General features: G+C 36.7%; 1 protein-coding gene across 1 annotated transcript; it reads right to left on the bottom strand.

Annotated features, from left to right (window-relative positions):
- LOC107633131 lies at positions 20,176-20,628 on the bottom strand. The gene has a single exon (XM_016336766.1). The coding sequence runs from the start codon at positions 20,626-20,628 to the stop codon at positions 20,176-20,178; it is 453 nt and encodes a 150-aa protein (XP_016192252.1).

The raw sequence follows: 21,454 nt of genomic DNA, 5'->3' as shown, positions 1-21,454 counted from the left end.
ATTCCTTTTCCAAATTCTCTCTTCTCTCATCCATTCCACTCCTTCTTGCATAAACCACTTCTATTTATAAAAAAGAAAAAGAAGAAAGCATAAATAATTTCTTAAAATTATGATCATATTTGTTTATTGGAATTCATCTCTTATAAGTTATAATTACAAGTTAATTTTAATTTTTTTATAGTCAGAATTATCAGTGTTATAATTTTTCATCTAATTATGCCATTGTTCATGCATCACAAAATTTTTAACCTCTTCTCTTTATAGGGAGTGTCGCTAGGATTACAAAATTTGTACTAATTCTCAACTAAACTTAGGGATAAAAATTCGGATAGACCCAAACTAACGGGTGGGTATTTTCAACAGTTGACTAGGTATGAGATGTATTTAGGTAAAACCTATTTATTTTTGTTTAGGTATAGAGTGGTATAGATAATGGTCGCCCATCCCATTACCCACCCTGCCCCGCCTCGTATGTGTATATGTGTGTATTATTTATGAGTAAGATTTACTTATTTCTGTATACTATATGTAGTTGTGAATAATTTAATATTATCTTTATACTTAATTACGCTTATAAAGTATTTAATCATGTTTGGAACAGATTAGTTCAGTTTAATTTGTTTAATTTTATGTTATCAATTTTTCTAAAAAAAATTATAAATCAATTAGGTTCCAAGGTGGGACAGAATGAAGCGGGTACAAGGTAGATATACACTCGTAAGTTTATTTATGGAGCGAAAATTAAAATACTCATAAATAATAAAATAAAAAAATAAGACAACACATAAATATTTAAGACGAGTATAGTTACTTAAATATTTGTTTCACTCCATCCCCCACCCCAAATAAAAACATATATTTTCTATTATATGCTCATTTGGGTATGAGTTTGTGATACACTATTGCAATTTGAATTCAACAAAAATTGTCCCAAACCACAACTTGGTTACGAAAATGGCTCCCTTTGGTATAAAATAAATAAATAAATAAATAAATAACATCTCATTAGCAACCCCGTAATGCGAAGTGTTATATAACTTGTCAACACAATTGATATTGCGAAATGGTATTTATAGCATAAATATGCAACTTTTTCTATTTTTGTAAATGTTTAAAAGCATTTATTTATTTAAATAAAAAGCCCATATATCCCACAGAAATTTTACATAATTATTTTATTTTCACTCTATTTTTGCGTAGTAAGTCTGACAGTAGGTATAACTCGTCCTATTTAGAGAATAAGCTCTCTTTCGCCTAAAGTGAAAGAGGTATACATCGACTTTGAGAGAAACAGCGGTGGTGTGCACTTACAAAGTTATTCTAATGCTCAAATAAGTATGAGTAAGAGATGAGTGTAGTGTTATTCAGAGTAAATAGCATACCTCTCTTTGTTTTGAACGACTGTTTATATAGAGTGAATTAGGTTTAAGTTGTATCATGGTGCGGTTAATTTATTTGACCAAATCTTTTAGTCACTTAGTGTAGTGCAAAGGTTACTTGTAACAACCTCCTCTTTCGGTAGAATTCTGTTTCTTAGTTCTTATCTAATCTTTTTCTATCATAATAATAAACACGTTTCTTATCAAAATAATTGATTTGTAGGGATGGTATAACCGTGTTCTATCTAACGAATCATAACCCCAACCTTGACCTAGGAGAGCATTTCTATGGAGCAGGTTGAGATTTCATGAAATATCCCGACCTATAAATCGGTTATTTAATAGAATGATACATCCCTAAGGTCAATTTGTCTCAATAGAAATACAATGATAGAATTTTTTGGAAGTAAGAGATAATTGTAGAAAATAAGTTATATTTGAAATTAACAAGAAATAAAAAGATAACCGTAATTATTACTTGTAGTTACCTGTTATAGTTACCAAGGCCGATTACTTTTCCTATGTTAGTGGGGAATAGATCAATGGTGTGATAGCATCTGTAGGTGAAACAGTGATCATCGTGATCGTTGATTTCAGGGGTTGTATGTTTTGCTGGGCTGGAGTGGATTTTGGGTTTATTATCCTCCAATTTTCCAACGCTTAGGACTCTTAGGTTTTGGAGATTTCAGAAAATATGAATAGGAAAGATTAGTGGAGTTCATAACCTTCTGTTTTGCTTTATCTTCTTCTTCTCTATTTTTTGTTTAGTAACTGTTATAATGGGAAAGAAAAAAGGAAAGGGTAAGGACGATAAAGTGGTAGACAAGGAGTTTGTTTCCAATAGTGGTGATTCTTACTCGTGGGTAGGTTTGTCTGTGAGGGATTATGTGTCTTGGTTTAATGATAAGAAAATTTTCAGACGACTAGGTAGTTATAAGTGGGTTAGAAGAGGTGAAGATATCAAAGTTAAATTATTTTCATGTAATGTATCTAATAGAGTATATCATAGGAATGAGGGTTATGAGTTTTTTTATGCGTATACCTGCTTGTTTGTGGAACTAGGGGTGAAGTCTCCTTTCGAGGGGGTTTTGAAATTATGATAGAACATTTGGAGGTGGAGCCCTCTTTAGAGCTGTTTTTTGCTCTTTTCTAGGCTAAGGGTGTGAAAGAGGGGTATGGGTAAATTTTGCTAGTACTCTTAATAAGACAATTTTTAGTTTGTATAAGTCATCATTCAAGGGGTTTAAAGTTATGTATGTGAAAGTAAAGTCACTGAAAGAAGAATTTTTGTTCTATATAGATAAGTATTTATTAAAAAAAATTTATTTATTAGTTCCTAACTCCTCAAAAAATCATAGGCATGGAGAAGATGATGTATAAAGATGAAGTGATTGCAGAATTTCTAGTGAATAATGTAACATCTTCTAGGTTATTATATGTTATCGAATTGCTAGAGTGGGATACGGATGGGGGATGTTGTGACCAACTATATAGATAATTAGTGTGAAAAATGATATTGCTTCGAACGCTTTGAGTATTTGAAATTGAATAAATGTTGCGTTATGTTATGAATGGAAAAAAGTGCCGAAAGTCACTGCCAGCAATCTTTGTGCATTCTAGATCAAAGAATGTGGAGAGAGAAGAATCTACTAAAAATGTGAAGGTAGAGGGATGGGCTGAAGTTGATCAGCCTATAGCTCAAAAGAAAAATATTGCTTGAAAAGAAAAAAGTGGAGATTGATATTCATAAGGATAAAATTGTGGATCTAGCTTATTCTAAAATTACAGAAAAAGAGGTCAGTTTTGTAGAAATGAAAAGATTTACCAAAAATCAAAAGGAACTTCATAGGTATAAAGGATATAATGATCCTTCATCCATTCAGTTTGAGCACTTTTCTTTTATGTTGATGGCTGATGAATATGGACAATGCCCTATTGATGTGAAACTAGTTCATGATATGGGTGATGTTGGTATAGCTCAATACTTGCATGTAAGTATTGTTTATAATGTATTAAGTTGTTTATTATGTTGTAATGAGACTGTAAAGGCAATTGCTTTTTATTTGTAGGTTATGTGAGGTCGGTTGCTGTCTATTGGTTGAACTCAAGAATTGAGACATGCAAAGATATGCTTTTGACAAGGAAAGTAAGGAGCAACTTATGTGGTAGAATTTATAAAAAGAAAACAAAAAACTCTGGATCACTTTGGAGCAGATAGGATTGAAAGATGAGAAAATGAAAGGTTTGAGGGAGAAGATGTTACTATTAGAGAAAAAGTTGAAAAAGATGGATGAAGATAAAGTCAATTTGAAGACAAGAGCGATGGAGTTGACTATAGAAAAGAAGGGTTTGGAGAATGGCAAGAAAAACCATGGATTAGAAATGTTTACCTCTAGATTTGATAGAGCTATGGAGCAGGCGAGGTTTATTGCACTGACTGTGGATTTTGCTGCCATGGACCCATGCAAGATGATCATTAATAGTTAGCTGGTTGATGATGATCAAGATCAAGAAGGTCGGGATGAAAATGTGGTAGTCCCCTAATGTTTGTTCTATATGAAAGAATATATTTTTTGTTTCTGTTTAAATAGATGCTATTGGATGAGTTTTAATTGTAGTATTTTGGTAGACTTATGACCTGAGTTTAACTCGGTCAAATATGGCATGTTTGTTTGTTTGAGAACAATTTTAATATTTGAAGTGATTTGGATGAACATCGTGTTTTGATTGTTAGCATGATGATTGTTTTGTTATTCTAAAATATGTTGCGAAAAAGAGAGTTGTTGTTTCAACTTATAGGTCAGTATGAGTTTCGCCAAATTAGAAAATATATAGAAATAATGATAAGAATAAAAATGTAGAGAAGTAAACGATGATTTTCTTTTGCGAATATCTATAGATAAGTATAGATATTATAAAAGATAAGGTAATTGATGTGTGTTATTCTTGAAATTGCAGGATTGAATAGGTATGATTAGTAGTAATCGATGAGGACCATTTTTAATAAGTCAAATAGGTAGTATTGATTGCCGCTAAGTTGTTTGACTAATTTGGGAGAGTAGGTTATTTTATAGCAATTATCATACGACTGACGTAATATGTTGATTTGAAATTTGGTTGGGGGTAATAGCATATATGATGCCGATAAGCATGGGTTATCCTTTTTCTTATAGGTTGGTTTGTATTTGTAACATTAAAGAGACATGAAGAGGAATAATAATAATAATAATAATAATAATAATAATAATAATAATATAGAGGGATTGAAGGTGTGGAAGGTGTGCCTTGCTAAAACCTCTCCCAGTAAAACCCAATATGAGATAAAATCCAAGTAGTTGAAAAAAGAGTACATCACCGTGTCTCGACTTATGAACTTAGCTGTAATATATCTTTGGGTAAGAGATGCTCCATGTACTAGTTAGAGTATTGCCTTCTAAAGTTTGCAAAACATATACATCTCGTCCGATGATCTTTGGGTGTTTTGTTGTGTTTCCAATCTATAGTTATTCTTTTCCTGGTTCATTTAGTACATCTCCTATATCAGTGTATTTATTTTCATCCTCTACCAGTATCACTTTGGTCGAAGTATCTGTTAGTATAGGTCGATCTTGTATATCTGATTTAGAGTCCAGCTCTAGTTGAAAGTTTTATGGACTGCCTGTTTGGTTGCCTTTGGGGGTTTATCTTGAGGTTCGCATTATAACATTGTCAATTTTTCTTCTGGTCAGCATGGACTGTGACAACTGTGTCATCTGGCGTATAAAATTTGACGCCCAAGTGTACAGTAGAAACAACAGCATCAAATGTATTTAAAGAAGGCCGCCCTAGAATAATATTATATGGGCTTTGACAGTTAACAACTAAGTATTGTATATCTAGGGTTTTACAATTTGGGTATTTACCTAGTGTTGTTTTCAACCATATATGACCATGTATTAAAGAGAATTATCACGTAACTTTATTTTTTGGTATGTGGAGTAGCATGGCACATCCGCATTGCTTCCTAGGTCTAAAAGGACTTTTTTCACCAATAGATATCCTACTTGAAGCGAGATGACTACAGGGTCCTCGAGATTTTTATCCACTACTTTGAAGTCTGAAGGTTTGAATGTTATCTTTGGAATTGTTAATTTGGTGGTTGAGATTAGCTCAGATTTAGTTACTGACATCATGGACCTATATGACCTCTTCTTGGCAGATTTATTTTTGCCTCCACTTGCGAAACCATTAGAAATGCAATTAATAATACCACGGGGTTGATTAGGGTTTTGGTTACCTTATTTCTTATATCTTTATGATTTTTATTTGTGTTTGAGGGTTGGCCGAGTTTTGATGTGTTTCTTCGCTGTTCGTCAATGTATTTGTCCAAAAGGCTTTGACGAGTCAGCTTTGCTATAACGCTGGTCATGGTAGGTTCTAGCCTTGTTTGGAGGTTTGATCAATTTAAAGTGCAGGATGTCATTGATGATGTCTTCCTTTTTGTGTTGAAGGGTGTGTACATGTCGAACTTAGGAGTTAATTTGAATGGCTTCATTTCATCCTTGTTGTTTTGATGTTTGTTTCATTTATCTTCTTCTCGGCTAGGATTTGGTTTCTCTGCTCTCCAGATTTGTCGGAGCTCTTCTATCTTTATTTGATTTGCTACTTTTTCACAGAATTCAGTTAGTATTTTTGGCTTTGTCACTGCTATAGTTTTCTAAAACTTTTCAAGGTGTAGTCCACTCTTTAGTGCATGAAAGTATACCTCTGGGTTAAGGTTTGGTATCTCCATGGCCACCTTGGTGAACCTCAACATGTAGTCTTTAAGGCTTTCATGTGTTGTCCTTGCTTTATGATGCTGAGATAGTTCGAGTCATGCACATAAATTTTTGAAGTTGCAAAATTATTGATGAATAGGTCTGCAAACTCATCAAAGCTAGATATAGAACCTGTAGGTAAGCTAAAAAACCAAATCAAAGCAGCACCATCTAAAAAAGTGGGAAATGTATGATAAATTATTAGATCAGATGCACCGTTCATGAACATCATTGAGAAATTCTAGATCAGCATAAATCCTATAATCAAGTTTTTGGCGCCATTGTCGGGAAATTGCAATGTGTGGTTGTTATTGGTTATTGTATATATGTTAATATTGTGAATAGTTTGCTCTTTGTTTGTTTGCTTGTTTGAGTTAGTAGTTAGGATTTTATCTCTTTGTTTCTTAATAGTTTTTGTTTTTGTTTTCCCTTTTCACTATGAATTTTCATCCCTTTGACCATGAGTTTTGTAAAACCCTACCACACAGAGCCTTACGCTTAAGTCGTAAAGCAGAGGTGGCAAGGTATTACAACCTCTAAAATAAAAGATACGTACATAAATATAGTTGAAAGAAATCATATCTAGGAGCCTTGAAGAATAAGCTAAACAAAAATGATAAACAGAAAATTGTGTCACACTCACATGGATATTCGTAAAACAGATAAGTAAGATAAAAAGAAAGCTAAAAACATAATATACATATCAGAGTTCCAAAACACAAGTATCAAGCTCTAGACTCAACCTACGAAGTTAAGGCCGGCCAGAGTATATATATATATATATATACAACCCCAAAATAAAACACAAATTACAAAATAAACACCTGTATCTCCAAGTCAACCTCTAGGAAGGACAAAACACAAAATACACATGCAAAGATTCTACAAATATATATACATATCCTAAAACAAAATATGACAGTCCAAAAGATAATTCTTCGCTTGTAAGGAAGGTCTCCAGACGCTCAACGTGGTGCCTCTCGACCTGCATCTGAAAAACAACAGAAATATGTATGGAATGAGAACCGGAGGTTCTCAGCATGGTAAATGTGCCTACATAGTTAATATAAAAGGTCTCGGCAAAGCCATAGGTATTCCTAGAACTCCAAAACTCATATTTAAGCGTGTAGATTCAACTAAACCAGAAATTAAGTAAGTTATCTAAAGTTTTCAAGTTCTAAATCTAACTTTAACTTAACACTTCACTTTCTGTCTCATTCAATCCTCTGAATCACCAGTGGAACAACTCCCCTCACACCTCTGCCAAGAGGAGTTTCTCAGAAAACATACACATACAATTCAAGCAAGGAAAACACAGGTAGAGAAGCAATTATAGCAAGTAGAACAAGTAGCAGATAAGCAGAGTTAAAAAGTTAAGCAAACCAAAACAATACACACTCAAGCAAAACAAACAAATACATATGGTGTATGCCTGTCCTATGGATGATGAGTCTCATCTGTCGGTTATAAAGCCACACCCAACATGTCTAGTAGCTAATCCGGACACAGTCTCTCTGTTGTGCATTAATATCATTAGAGGGATTATGTGTCCTGTCACCATTAGAGGGATTATGTGCCCTGTCACCCTTACAACTAGAGAGAAAACACAGACATACTTGTCATCAATCATCCTCAATCATGTCTCATTTATCATAATCATTCAATTTCATAATAAAAATCAGTTTCCATCATTCTTCTTTCTCATCTCTTTCCTGGAGCAAGTGGACAACGCCACTACCTCTTACCCGGGGTCTCAACACTTAATCAAATTTTATTTTATTTTCAAATCCATTTCTCAATATCATTCAATTCATTCAGAAATCATACTCTTGAAATCAAATCACATCATTCTTCCGTCAAATTCAATCATCATCATTCCCCCCATTACGTTCATTAATAATTCAAACTCAAAAGGTAATTCATTCTTTTCTAAATAAAATAAACTCGAAACGTAATCCTTTTCTTAATAACTCAAAATCAAATTATAAAATTCTTAAAAATCTAAATCTTTCTAAATAACCACTTCAAATCAAAACTCCAATTCTTATAGAAATTTCGGCAGTATTGATGCCAAGGCATCTTAGGCTAGTTTCACTAGCATTTTTTTGATAGTTTTAGATGTTTTATGCATTTTCTTGAGCTTAGCACTCTATTGTGAGTTTTTACTTGACGATAACCGGTGCACTTGCCGGAAGGAATTTTGCCGATCGTGCAATTTCCTAAATCGTAGCATAACTAGTTTATGCGCATCAAGTATCTCCTCTAAAACTCAAACTTCTGCCACCGTTCAAGGGTTCCAACCACCAAACCAAACACCTCTCAGTCATTTAAATCATTTCCAGTATCAAATTATTTCAAATCAAACCAATTCCAATATTAAATCTTTTTCCAAAATCAACCAACTCCATTAGAAAATCATTTACAAAAACCGAACCACACATCATATACTATATACACAATCCATCAAATATTCATTCAGTTCATTCTTATCTTAAGGTCTTCTAGCCTAAGTTTTCACGTGATATTACATATTAACTACAAGAAACCAAAACCATACCTTGGCTGATTCCTCTCTAAGCTCGGAACACCTCAAAAACCTCTCTTTTCACATGTTCCACGCTTCCAAATGTCGATTTCTCAAACTTAGTCACTCGGATTTTATTTCAAACCGCCCAATTGAACTCCAAATAAACAAGAACACAATTTAATTCACACAATATCACTATAATAATCATAGAGTTCACTAAATTCAATGATTCACAAGGGTTTAACAGTTTCTTACCTTACCCACAGATCTATTGGACAAAACCCAGTGATTATTCGTTGCTAGAGTTCACTTAAACCAACAAAATCATTCAATTCCTCAATACCCAAACGCTAAAATCATGAAATCGAGGAGAGGGAGAATTGGAAGAGAAATGCTAATTTTTTATCACTTTGTTCAGATAGAATTGAAGAGAATTCCAAGACGAACACATGACCACTGATGGCTCGTCAATCGGAGCTTCAGATTGAAAGTTATAGACAATTGAATTTCTCAGAGTCATTAAGGTTTGTAAACGCGATCTCTCCCAATTCTTCAGCGCAGTTCATGGTGAAATGAAGAAAAAGCTTCATATGATTGTTTTATTGGGTGGCCCTTGGGCCAGTTTGGGCCCAGTCCAACCAGTTCGGTCCGTTGGCCTGGTTTTAGGCCAACATCTTTAAAATTAGTGTTAAAACTCATATTTTAATTATTTCTATTTCATTAAACTATAAAATTTAATTTCCAGATTTCATTGATTAATAATAAATTTATTAGTTAATTATTTACTAATTACCTGGAGTTTACATCCTACCCCCCTAACAAAAATTTTTTCCCTCGAAAATATCATTCACTACAAGAGTTTGCGAGAGTAGTTCCCTTTCCAACCTAATGGATAGTTTCTCGACCTTTGTCAATTTTCACAACAACTTATCTCCCACAACTCCTCCTTCTCACCTTAGTAGTCCTTATGTCTTCCCAATCTTCGCACTTCCACTGCGTCACTCTGATTGCTTCTTATTAAGAACTTTCCTATTTATTTATGCTAACTAATATTTGATCTGGAAAATCATGATTTTTCACAACTCAATCATGTGTTACTAATGAATGCCATTCTTTGGTATTATTCAAAGCGGTAAAAATTTGGTTACTAATTCCTTTATTACCTTAGATCTGAAGATTGGATCTGGCTTTCCGCAATTATAACATAAGCCCAAACCATAATGGCATGGCCTATTCGGGTGATAGCTCCCACATTTATGAAAACTCGAATAATCTGAAACAGCCATCATCTCTTTTGCTCTACCATTTTTTTTGTGGTCATCATTCGTTTCGGAGTTATTGTGACCTTGGGAAAATTGTTGTGTGTATCCTCTTCTCTTGAATTCTTGGCCCCTTGGTGTGAAATCCTGATTGTGCTCCCTTCGGTGAAATTTTCGACTATCATTCTTTGCCATAGCAGCCTTCTTTGAACATTCTTTTGCAACCCTACTCTTGTTTACCAAGTCCGAAAAAATTCTTATCTCCATCAGACCCACTAAACTTAAAATATCACTCCAGAGTCCTCTTTCGTATTCTATGCATTTCCATTCTTCAAAATCTCCTGGAGCACCTTGACAAATCCTAGAGAACCGACACAATTCTTCAAACCGATTGGTGTACTCTACCATTGACATAGGACCCTGCTTCAGCTGTAGCAACTCAAGCTCTTTCTCCGTCCTTACTTAGTTTGAAAAATACTTTTTATAGAACTCGTATTGGAATACATCCCAAGGGATTACAACATTATCTTGCTGCAGAAGGTGTCGAGTCCCCTGCCACCAATACTGAGCTTCACCCATCAGCTGATATATGGCAAATTCAACATATTGATCCTCAGGCACCTGTTGTGCTTGCAAGGCTCTCTCCATAGCCTGAAACCAATTATCAGTCTTTGTGGGATTTGTGGTTCCTCTAAAGGTTGGTGGATTTACTTTCAGAAAGGTAGCTAACGTCATCGGCCTATTTCCACCGTTACCCCCATTTTCATTATTAACTTGCTAACCAAGGGCCTCAGCCGTTGCCTGCATAGCAGCCGCCATGTTCTCTAGAGCATTCGTAAAGTTCACGGGATTATTCATAGTTGTTTCGGGTTTCGCATTATTATTCCAGCCTCTGCCTCGACTGTGTCCGTGTCCACGAGTCATCATTTGGTTCCTGTTCACAGCAAACAAGTGATATTAAGGTGATCAGTCTCAATATCTCAAGTCTAATGCTTCAAAGTCCCAAATATATGCTCATAAACAAATATGCTACATATCTCAATTAGGTATCCTAAGTAGCATATATACACACACCCAGAGTATGCCCAGAACATAGTCAGTTCGTCCCTCAAGCTTTACAGAAACAAACTGCTCTGATACAATAATGTAACACCCTACCACACAGTGTAATACCCTAACTTTTAGCACCTCATAATCGCACTAAAAGTCCGGCGTCACCTACCTTTACTCCTTTAATTTCATACTATATTTATTTAATACTGAGCCTCCGCGAATACGAACTGAAACTTTTAACTAAGAAAAACGAAGATTCTTTATTTTAAACCACTTAACCACAAAGGTATATATATTCACATAGCATTAAATACATAGACTTATTCCAAGATTCTCAAAACAAATCCTACCCCTCTAAAAACTAAAAACAATAAACAACGAGGGGAAAATAGATTCTAACAACTCAACTCGTGAACATAATCTTCTATGCTCCTGTAGCTCCGTACTAAATCTTTGCACCTGTAGCTAAAAGGGGTGGAAATAAGGGGTAAGAACTGGAAAGTTCTTAGTAGGGTCAAGGTGTATAGTTATATTCATTTTATATATACTTGGTCAGTAATAACAGTCAATAAAGTACAATCTAATTCAACAATTATAGAACACAAAATTCAAACAATCATTTAGCACACCCAAAATCACAGAAATTTTCTTTATTACTCAAAACTTATAACTTAAGCTTTATTATTAACCTTTTATAAATTATTCTAAATCTTTGAGTTTTCTAAAATATTTATATTTTTACTCCAACATATTTTATAATTTATTAAAATACTCTTACATATAGTATAATTACCAAAATAAGCTTGCATCTTTTCTAAAATATCCATTTTACCCCTGAACTTTTTAATTATTACCCAAAATACCCCAAAACGTATATAATTATAAAACTAACTTCAATTTTTAATAAATTACTATTCTAATCTCAAATATAAATTTATTTCCCTGATTATAACTTTACCAAAGGACTGGACCCTATTTTCAAAATTCTTCAAGTTTTCAACTTGAGTTTTAAGTCTATTTTTAAGCTTTACTATTACCGATTTTTTGCCGCTTTTCATTTAATCTCTCAGTCATAAAACCTCATCAATTTTAATCAAATTCTCATTCACAACAGTCCTAAAATCATCAAAATAACCCCAGCTGGGCTGTTCTTCATGGCCAAACCACAATTCACAAACAACAATAATAATTCAACAAAATTTCAACATAAATTTAATCAAACTCAACTAATAATCAATCAAACCAATATTCACTTATCAAATTTATATTTAATTATTATAAAATTACCAAACCCTACTTCCTACGAAATCAAACCAACGGGACCTTCGGAGAAGTTTTTTGACTGAGCTGCTGAAGAAGAAAACGTCAAGAATCGTCTGTGCCTCCTAGAACTCCAAATTGGCCGAACTCAAGGGGAAGATGAGCTATCTCACCATCAACTTCTACTGGACAAAATTAATGCCAATGTGTAGAGGATTAGGATATGAATACTTTTATTGGAGTTACGGATCTCAAGAAATCGAAGCCAAAAGTTCAACGGTGCCACGATTTCTCTCTCTCTCTCTCTCTCTCTCTCTGTGTGTGTGTGTGTGTGTGTGTGCTTCTTTCTTTTTTTTAATTCAAAGAATGAACAGCCATGCGTGTATGATGATGATTAATGGGATAATGAATATCTTGAATGGTCTTGTGTCACATAGAGGGTTGGGTGTCGCGTTATAAGGCTGCTGAGTCAGCGATTCAAGTTATAAATATCTTAAACGGATAATTATGAAAATTGAATATATTAAAACACAAGTAATATTATATATGAGTTACTAATATAAATGACATTAGTAACATAATGATAAAAGATATACGGTGAAGCATTAGCAAAGCTAAGTTCACCGAAGAGTACCGATATTTACTCATATCGGTGGATATCTAGCTCGATAATAAATTATTAACTAAATTTAAGTTAAATTAAAAAATATATATAATTTTTATTATTTATAAATTAATAAAATCATAATTTTAATTATATAAAATATTTTATCATAATAAAAATATATATAAGAATCTGAATTTAATTGAACTCAAATAGTTATAAAATTAATTTAATTACTTCTAATAAAATAATTTTTAAAAATAAGAAACTCCAATTAATAAAATAAATTATAACTTATTTATATTTAGATTTTAAAAAATGTGGGTCGTTACACAGAGCCGTACGCTTAAGTCGTAAAGCAGAGGTGGCAAGGTATTACGACCTTTAAAAGAAAAGATACGTACATAAATATAGTTGAAAGAAATTATATCTAGGAGCCTTGAAGAATAAGCTAAACAAAAATGATAGACAGAAAATTGTGTCACACTCGCATGGATATTCGTAAAATGGATAGGTAAGATCAAAAGAAAGCTGAAAACATAATATACATATCAGAGTTCCAAAACACAGATATCAAGCTCCAGACTCGACCTGCGAAGCTAAGGCCGGCCAGAGTATATAAATATACAACCCAAAATAAAACACAGACTACAAAATAAACACTTGTGTCTCTAAGTCAACCTCTAGGAGGGACAAAATACAAAATATACATGTGGAGATTCTATAAACATAAATATATAGCCTAAAACAAAACATAACAGTCCAAAAGATAGTTCTTCTCTTGTAAGGAAGGTCTCCAGACGTTCAACATGGTGCCTCTCGACCTGCATCTGAAAAACAACATAAATATGTATGGAATGAGAACCGGAGGTTCTCAGCATGGTAAAAGTGCCCACATAGTTAATATAAAAGGTTCTGGAAAAGCCAGAGGCATTTCTAGAACTTCAACACTCAGATTTCAGCTTATAGATCCAACTAAACCAGAAATTAAGTAAGTTATCTAAAGTTTTCAAGCTCTAAATCTAACTTTAACTTAACAATTCACTTTCTGTCTCCTTTAGTCCTCCGAATCATCAGTGGAACAACCCCCCTCACACCTCTGCCAAGAGGGGTTTCTCAGAAAATATACACATACAATTCAAGCAAGGAAAACATAGGTAGAGAAGTAATTATAGCAAGTAGAACAAGTAGTAGATAAGCAGAGTTAAACAGTTGAGCAAACCAAAACAATACACACTCAAGCAAAACAAACAAATGCATATGATGTATACCTGTCCTATGGCTGATGAGTCTCATTTGTCGGTTATAAAGCCATACCCGACATGTCCGGTAGCTAATCCGGACACAGTCTCTCTGTTGCGCATTAATATCATTAGAGGGAATACGTACCCTGTCACCATTAGAGGGATTATGTGTCCTGTCACCATTAGAGCAAGTGGACAATGCCACTGCCTCTTACCCGGGGTCTCAACACTTAATCAAATTCAATTTTATTTTCCGATCCATTTCTCAATATCATTCAATTCATTCAGAAATCATACTCTTGAAATCACATCTCATCATCTTTCCTTCAAATTTAATCATCATCATTCCTCCCATTCTGTTCATTAATAATTCAAACTCAAAATATAATTCATTTTTTTCTAAATAAAACAAACTCAAAACCTAATCCTTTTCTTAATAACTCAAAATCAAATTATAAAATCCTTAAAAATCTAAATCTTTCTAAATAACTACTTCAAATCAAAACTCCAATTCTTATAGAAATTTCGGCAGTATCTCCTCTAAAACTCAAACTTCTGCCACCCTTCAAGGGTTCTAACCACCAAACCAAACACCTCTCAGTCATTCAAAGTGTGTAATGGATGATTCCCCCTTTCTCCTTGAGTTCTTGGGTCTTTTCCATGTAGAACCAGCTTGAATTTGGGCCTATTGAGCCTCAGAAATTGCCAGGCATGATTTCTTTAATGAGGTCACGTGCAACTCGTCACGCGTACGTGTCATGCACGCGTGCGCATCGCCTGAATTTCGCGATCCACGCGTTCGCGCCAAGCAGGCGTGCGCATCGATGGAGATTTCACCAATCCACGCGGATGCGCCACTCTTCGCGCACCATACCCAGCTTCCTGCACCCACGCGTGCGCGTGAGGCGCACGTGCGCGTCACAGTTGATTTCCCAAAATCTAATTCTTCATGTTTCTTCCACTTGTGCTTGATTTTTTTTTCTCTTCTAGGCCATTCTTGCCCTATAAAATATGAAATCACTCCACAAACATATCACGGCATCGAATGGTGATAAAAGAAGATCAAAATATGGCAATTTTAAGGCAAAAGAAGCATGTTTTCCATCATGAAGCAATATTAGAAAGAGAACATAAAACCATGCAATTTATGTGAATAAGTGTGGAAAATATTGATAAAACCTCCCAAATTCTACACAATATAAACCACAAAATTGGGGTTTATCAAACCTCTCCACACTTAAACCAAGCATGTCCTCATGCTAAAAATAAAAAGACCAAAGATCATGGGAGGAAAGGGTTTATGAAGTGCAAATTACCTAAATGAATGCATGCAACTAATGTAAAGGTATCTACCTACTTGGTCAAAGGTAAATCTATCCTCCAAGAACATACATGAGCATATTGGGCTAAGGTGACATGTAGTCCATGAATCCTACCAATTTGAACATCAAAATGAAGTGCATATAACTTGCGAAACGAACGCTTGTGAAAGCCGGGAACAATGAGTTGAGCATTGAACCCTCACCGGAAGTGTATCCGCTCTATTCGCTCAAGTGTATAGGGTTCGTTACTCAATCCTCCCCTAATCATGCTTTCCAAGATTTGTCTTTCATCTAACAATCAACAATTATTCAATGCATGCATACAAGTATCATGAGGTCTTGTTCATAGGTTGTAATGGGGCTAGGGTAAAGGTAGGGATGTATATGGTCAAGTGAGCTTAAAATTTGAATCCTTGGTTAACCTAAGATCTCACCAAACACATAAAACAACCTATATAATTCTAATACAATACCTAGATACCCATGGTTTCCACTTTTTCATATACTCATGCATCCTCTTTAGTTCACATTCCATATGCTTTGTTATTGTTACTCTACCTTGGGGTATTTTTGTCCTCTTTTTATTGCTTTCTTTTTTCATATTTTTGTTTCTTTTATTTTTCTATTTCTTTTTCTTTACATTCCTTTTCCTTCCTTTTCATATATATGTACATTTTTTTGTGTCCCCTTCTTGGGGTTTCATGTATAAAAGTTCCAATGCATATGGTTCAATTATTCAATACATGAGTATGTTTCTAATTCCCATAATTTTCAATTACATTACAAAGACATACCTTTACATCTACCCAAGTTCCCAAGTACACCCTCTCAATTTTATGATACACACTCTCACTCGCCTAAGTTAATCAAGGATCCAAATCCAGAGACGTTCATTGTTTTTCGCTTAGGGGTGTTGATGTGCTCAATTTAAGAACAAAAAAGGGTTTATCATGGGCTCAAAACTGGTTAGCAATGGTAGACGAAAGGGTTAAGGCTATTTGGGAAAAGTGACTATTGAAATGACGTCCTCAATCATGTAAATGCATCCATATACAAAATAATGGATATATAGAATCAGACAAAGCAAGGATTGCAATCATAGAGAGAGAGAGAGTAATGCACACAAGAATGGGAATAAGTAGTTAGAAGATATAACTACACAATAAGGCTCAAAACTCACATGCTTGTGTTCTCAGCTCAATCACCATATTCCAAAATACATTCTTCAAGCAAGTTATCTTAAGAAAAATTTTTCAAAATTTGTAGGGTGCCCTGAAAATACAGTTTCTTGGAAAAGAAGTCATCACCCTAACCAAGTAGTCCTATCAAGAAAAACTAACTAAACATGCAAGATGTCCTAATTAACAAAACAAAAGAAAACTAAGGTCCATAGATGTTGAAAAGAGGAGATTATTACCCACAGAGATCGGTCGAACGACCTCCCCACACTTAAGAATTAGCACGGTCCTCCGTGCTACTAGCAAGGTGCAAGGGGTGGTCGGGTTTGGAAGTTCCACTATCTCGTTCGCGAGTGTCTTTTTCACTTAAGTACGAGGTGGATGTGGAGATCTCCGGTTCCTCCATAGAAGGAGTCACACAACTCAGAAGCTTCTTGATGTAATCATACAGGCGTTGGTTCTGCCGTTCATATCTATCTATCTTCTTGTGGAGGTCTTCAAGCCATTGGTGGGAAGATCCTTGTGATGTAGAAGAAGTGGTAGGGATAACCGAGGGGACAGCTATATCAAGGGTTTTGTGTTCCACCGGAGGCTTAAGATATTTTTCGGTCGGGACGACGTCGCCCTTTACTGGAATCATCGCTTTCCGATCCTCTTTCTCCTGGGGAACACCAGCAGTAGCAACTAACTCCGTCACCAAGGCTGGGAAAGGTAGGTTACCCTTGGCATGAACACGACCCATGGCTTGGTGGATGAGGCGAGCAATGTTAACCGGCCGCTCTGTGAGTATACACCAAACTAGCAAGGCTAGGTCCGCGGTGATCAAGGTCTCGTGAGTGCTGGAAAACACGTAATGAGACAAGATCTGAGTCCATGCTCGAGCCTCTACAGTCAGATAACGCGCAAGAATGCCCTTAGGTCGAGGTCTGAGGTGCCCTCGGGTCCAAAATATATCTGGTTCGGCAATAACCCGGTGCACAGCGTTCCAATCAAAAGCGGAATTGAACTCATCACGCTGGCGGAGGGCCTCTTGGTAACCATCTTCCTCATCCGGTACAGGTGGGACTCGGAGTACTTCTTGAATAGCTTTCTCAAAAACTGAAACTTGCTTTCGGCACATGAAGACAGTTTGAAGAGAAGGTGAAAAGTAATTGGTGTAGAACTCTACCACCCACGAGAGATTGGCTTCTTGTGGTCTCCTCATGAGAAAGCCCTATCCTCGTCGCTCAATACGAGGTATGAAAAACTGAGCTATATGACCCGTAGGGTTAAGAAAGGGTTCAGAATGATAATTTTGTGCAATCACGATGGGGAACATGAGTTCGCGATAGCGGTTGGGAAACTGAGTGGAATCTCTCGCAGAGTTGTCCTTCTCTTGGTCATCAATTTTAATGATGCTTCGCGCCTTATTGGGGAGAGGCTTGGCCTTGGGCGCATGGTGCGCTTTGGCGGTGGCTTTTTGAGGTGCCCTTTTGGGAGGTGGCTTCTTTTGTGCATTTGCCTTGTCCTTTTTTATGGCCATATGAAAAAAGGAGAGGAAAGAGAAGACAATAAACTCAAAGAGACCACACTCAAATTATAACAAGCTAGTGAGAAACAGTGCCACAAAAGAATAGGTATCTTGAGAGCATGGCAGCTGCAACATGCAACCAAGATAACCATTGAAATACGGAGCAATGCACTAGCATGGGATGCAAGAGTGAAAAAGGCATGCAAGTAAGGCATGAGAAGAATAAACTCAAGCATCGCTAACAACCTCAAGTGACATATGCAAGAAGATAAAACGCACAAGAAAATAATTACCCAATCTAACTCCAAAACAATAAAGCAAACTAAAGGAATGAAGTGGAGTAAAGAGGGGTAGAATACAATTCTTGTAATATGATCTAAGGAAGCAAGTCATGGGTATGCACATATGAGTGGTAAAGATGGCGTGCAATGAGCTCAATGTACAATAAGAAGGCAAGTGTATTGATAGGAGAGCACCAAATTGAAAGCATAGTGTCACAATTGACCAAAAATGTGATGGGTACAATTTAACAAACACTTGGTGTGTAACATTCAAACTGTAAGCACATTGAATACATGCAAAGGTGCAATACCCCAAAATGATATATCCAACATCAAATCAACATCACATAATCACAAAGGAATCAAAAGATAACAAATCAACCCATCAAAGCAAGAGGTAACTCAAGTTCAACATCCATAGAAATTGGCAAGGAAGAAGAAGAAAGAAAGCAAATAAACAAGAAAAAATTAAACAAGGTGCAACTAAGAGAAATAAGAGAAAGTAAAAACATACAATTAAGAAAGAAATGCATAAAGTAAAGACAAAGAGGATGGAAAAGAATATGACCTTGAGAGGAGTAGAGAAGATAAGGTGCAAGTAGGAAAAAGGGAAGAGAGAGAAGAAGAGAGAGAAAGTGCGGACCGCCGGAGGTGGTGGTCACCGGTGGTTGAAGTCACCGGTGGTGGTGGCCGAGGGAAGTGGTGAAGATGGAAAGGGAAAGATGAGAAGAGAAGAGGAAGAAGAAAGGGGAAAAAGGGAGGTGAGAAGAAAAAATTCAAAACAGGGCGCGCTGGTGCATTACCTGAGTTCGAGGATCGACGCGCGCGCGCACGCCATGCGTACGCGTGGAATGAAGAAAAGCAGAGGGGCGCGCGAGCGCCACCAACATGTACGCATGGGTAGGTAAACAGGGAAGGTGCGTGTACGCGTCACAGCGCGTGCACGCGTGAATATAACTGCGCGTTTTGCGCAGTGCTTGCGTAATGCTCGCGCAAGTCTCGGGTGTCCTATACTGGGAGAACGCATGTAAGGAAACCAACGCGTACGCATCAAGTGCGCGTCCGCGTGGGTGAGCAGGTGGGTAAACGACGCGTGAGCGTTCCATACGCGCACGCGTGCATAGGAGTTGCGTGTTTTGCGCAATGCTTGCGCATTGCTCGCGCAACTCTCGGGAAAATGCACCTAGAATGGCACGCAGAGTGATCGACGCGTACGCGTCATGTGCGCATTCACGTGGATAGGGAAGTGGGGCAGGCGACGCGTGGGCATGCCTTACGCGTACCTGTGAGTAGGAGTTGCGCGTTTCGTGCAATGCTTGCGCAACTCTCAGGAAAATGTGCTCAGACTTGCAAAAATGCAAGCGACGCGCACGCGTCCTGTACGCTTACGCGTGCATCCCCCTTCCCCCTCTTTTTTTACAACATAGTGAAAGGCATTTTTAGCACATTCTTAGCAGGTATTCAAGCTAGATAGTCAAGAAAACACTCACAGATTCATGCTTCACTCAAAAGAAAGCATTTTCTTTAACCATATCAAATTATCCATACCAAAATTAATGAAATCTACATGAGTATCACTACAATTCAACAAAATCAACAAAAGCTAGCATACCTAAGCAACTCAACAACACCAGGAAATCACAAAATTCATAAGAAACTAAAGCTAGAAGCAAGAAAATATATACAAGGAAGATCTTACCACGGTGGGGTGTCTCCCACCAAGCACTTTTCCTTAACGTCCTTAAGTTGGACGGTTAGTCGCTTAAGCTTCCCCTCCTCTTAGTGCATTCGTAAGCAGGAACACCTCTAACTCCTTTGATGGTTTGTAGACATGGTACTTTTTCACTCTATGTCCATTCACCTTAAAAGTTGCATTGCTTCGGGGGTCAAACAATTCCATCACTCCGTAGGGCTTAACCTCCTTCACCTTGAAGGGTCCTTTCCATCTTGAACGGAGCTTGCCATGCATGAATCTGAGCCTCGAGTTATAGAGGAGAACCTCGTCACCTTCTTGAAAATCATTCTTCCGAATATGGTGATCATGAAACGCCTTAGTCTTTTCCTTGTAGATTCGAGCATTCTCATATGCCTCGTTCCTAAGACACTCAAGCTCCTCTAGTTGCAATTTCCTGGCTACACCCGCCTTGGTGAAATCCATGTTATACTGCTTAACTGCCCAATAGGCCCTATGCTCAATTTTCACTGGAGGTGGCATGCCTTGCCATAGACGATCCGAAAGGGACTCATCCCTAACGGGGTCTTATAGGCTGTCCTATATGCCCATAGTGCATCTCCCAACCGAGAGCTCTAGTCCTTCCTTTGTGGATTTACCACTTTCTCCAAAATTTTCTTAATCTCCTGGTTGGACACCTCCGCTTATCCGTTGGTTTGGGGGTGATAAGCAGTTGCAACCTTGTGCAATACCCCATAGTGCTTGAGTAGTGCCTCTACTTTCCTGTTGGAAAAGTGGGAACCTTGGTCGCTCACGATTGCTTGTGGGGACCCATAGCGGCACACAATATTATTTCTAATGAAAGAAATCACAGTATTGGCGTCATCAAGGTGGGTAGGTATTGCTTCTACCCACTTTGATACATAGTCAACCACCAACAGAATATATAGATACCCACTTGAGTTGGAAAATGACCCCATAAAGTCTATACCCCATACATCAAAGATCTCACAGAACAACATTGGTTGTTGAGGCATTTCATCCTTTTGGGATGCATTTCCCGACTTCTGACATTGCTGACACGACACACAGAATTGGTTAGCATCCTTGAATAAGGTTGGCCACCAGAATCCACAATCCAAAACCTTTTTAGCCGTCCGTTGTGGACCAACGTGGCCGCCATATTCGGATGAATGGCAAGCTTCAAAAATGGGTTGGATTTCGGATTCCGGGACACATCTTCGAATTACTTAGTCTACTCCCCTCTTCCACAAGTGAGGGTCATCCCAAATGTAGTATTTGGAATCACTCCTCAACTTATCCCTTTGATGTTTAGAAAGTTGGGAGGGAAGATCTTAGCAACCAAGTA

This window comes from Arachis ipaensis, chromosome B03 (genome assembly GCF_000816755.2).
Source record: "Arachis ipaensis cultivar K30076 chromosome B03, Araip1.1, whole genome shotgun sequence".
In the NCBI taxonomy this organism is placed as follows: Eukaryota; Viridiplantae; Streptophyta; class Magnoliopsida; order Fabales; family Fabaceae; genus Arachis; species Arachis ipaensis.
Note: the sequence above shows the minus strand (reverse complement) of the source record. Positions and strands in the feature narration are given on the sequence as shown.

Coding starts and splice junctions, on each gene's coding strand:
- LOC107633131 (XM_016336766.1), bottom strand. CDS start 20,628: ATGCCACCTCCAGTGAAAATTGAGCATAGGGCCTATTGGGCAGTTAAG.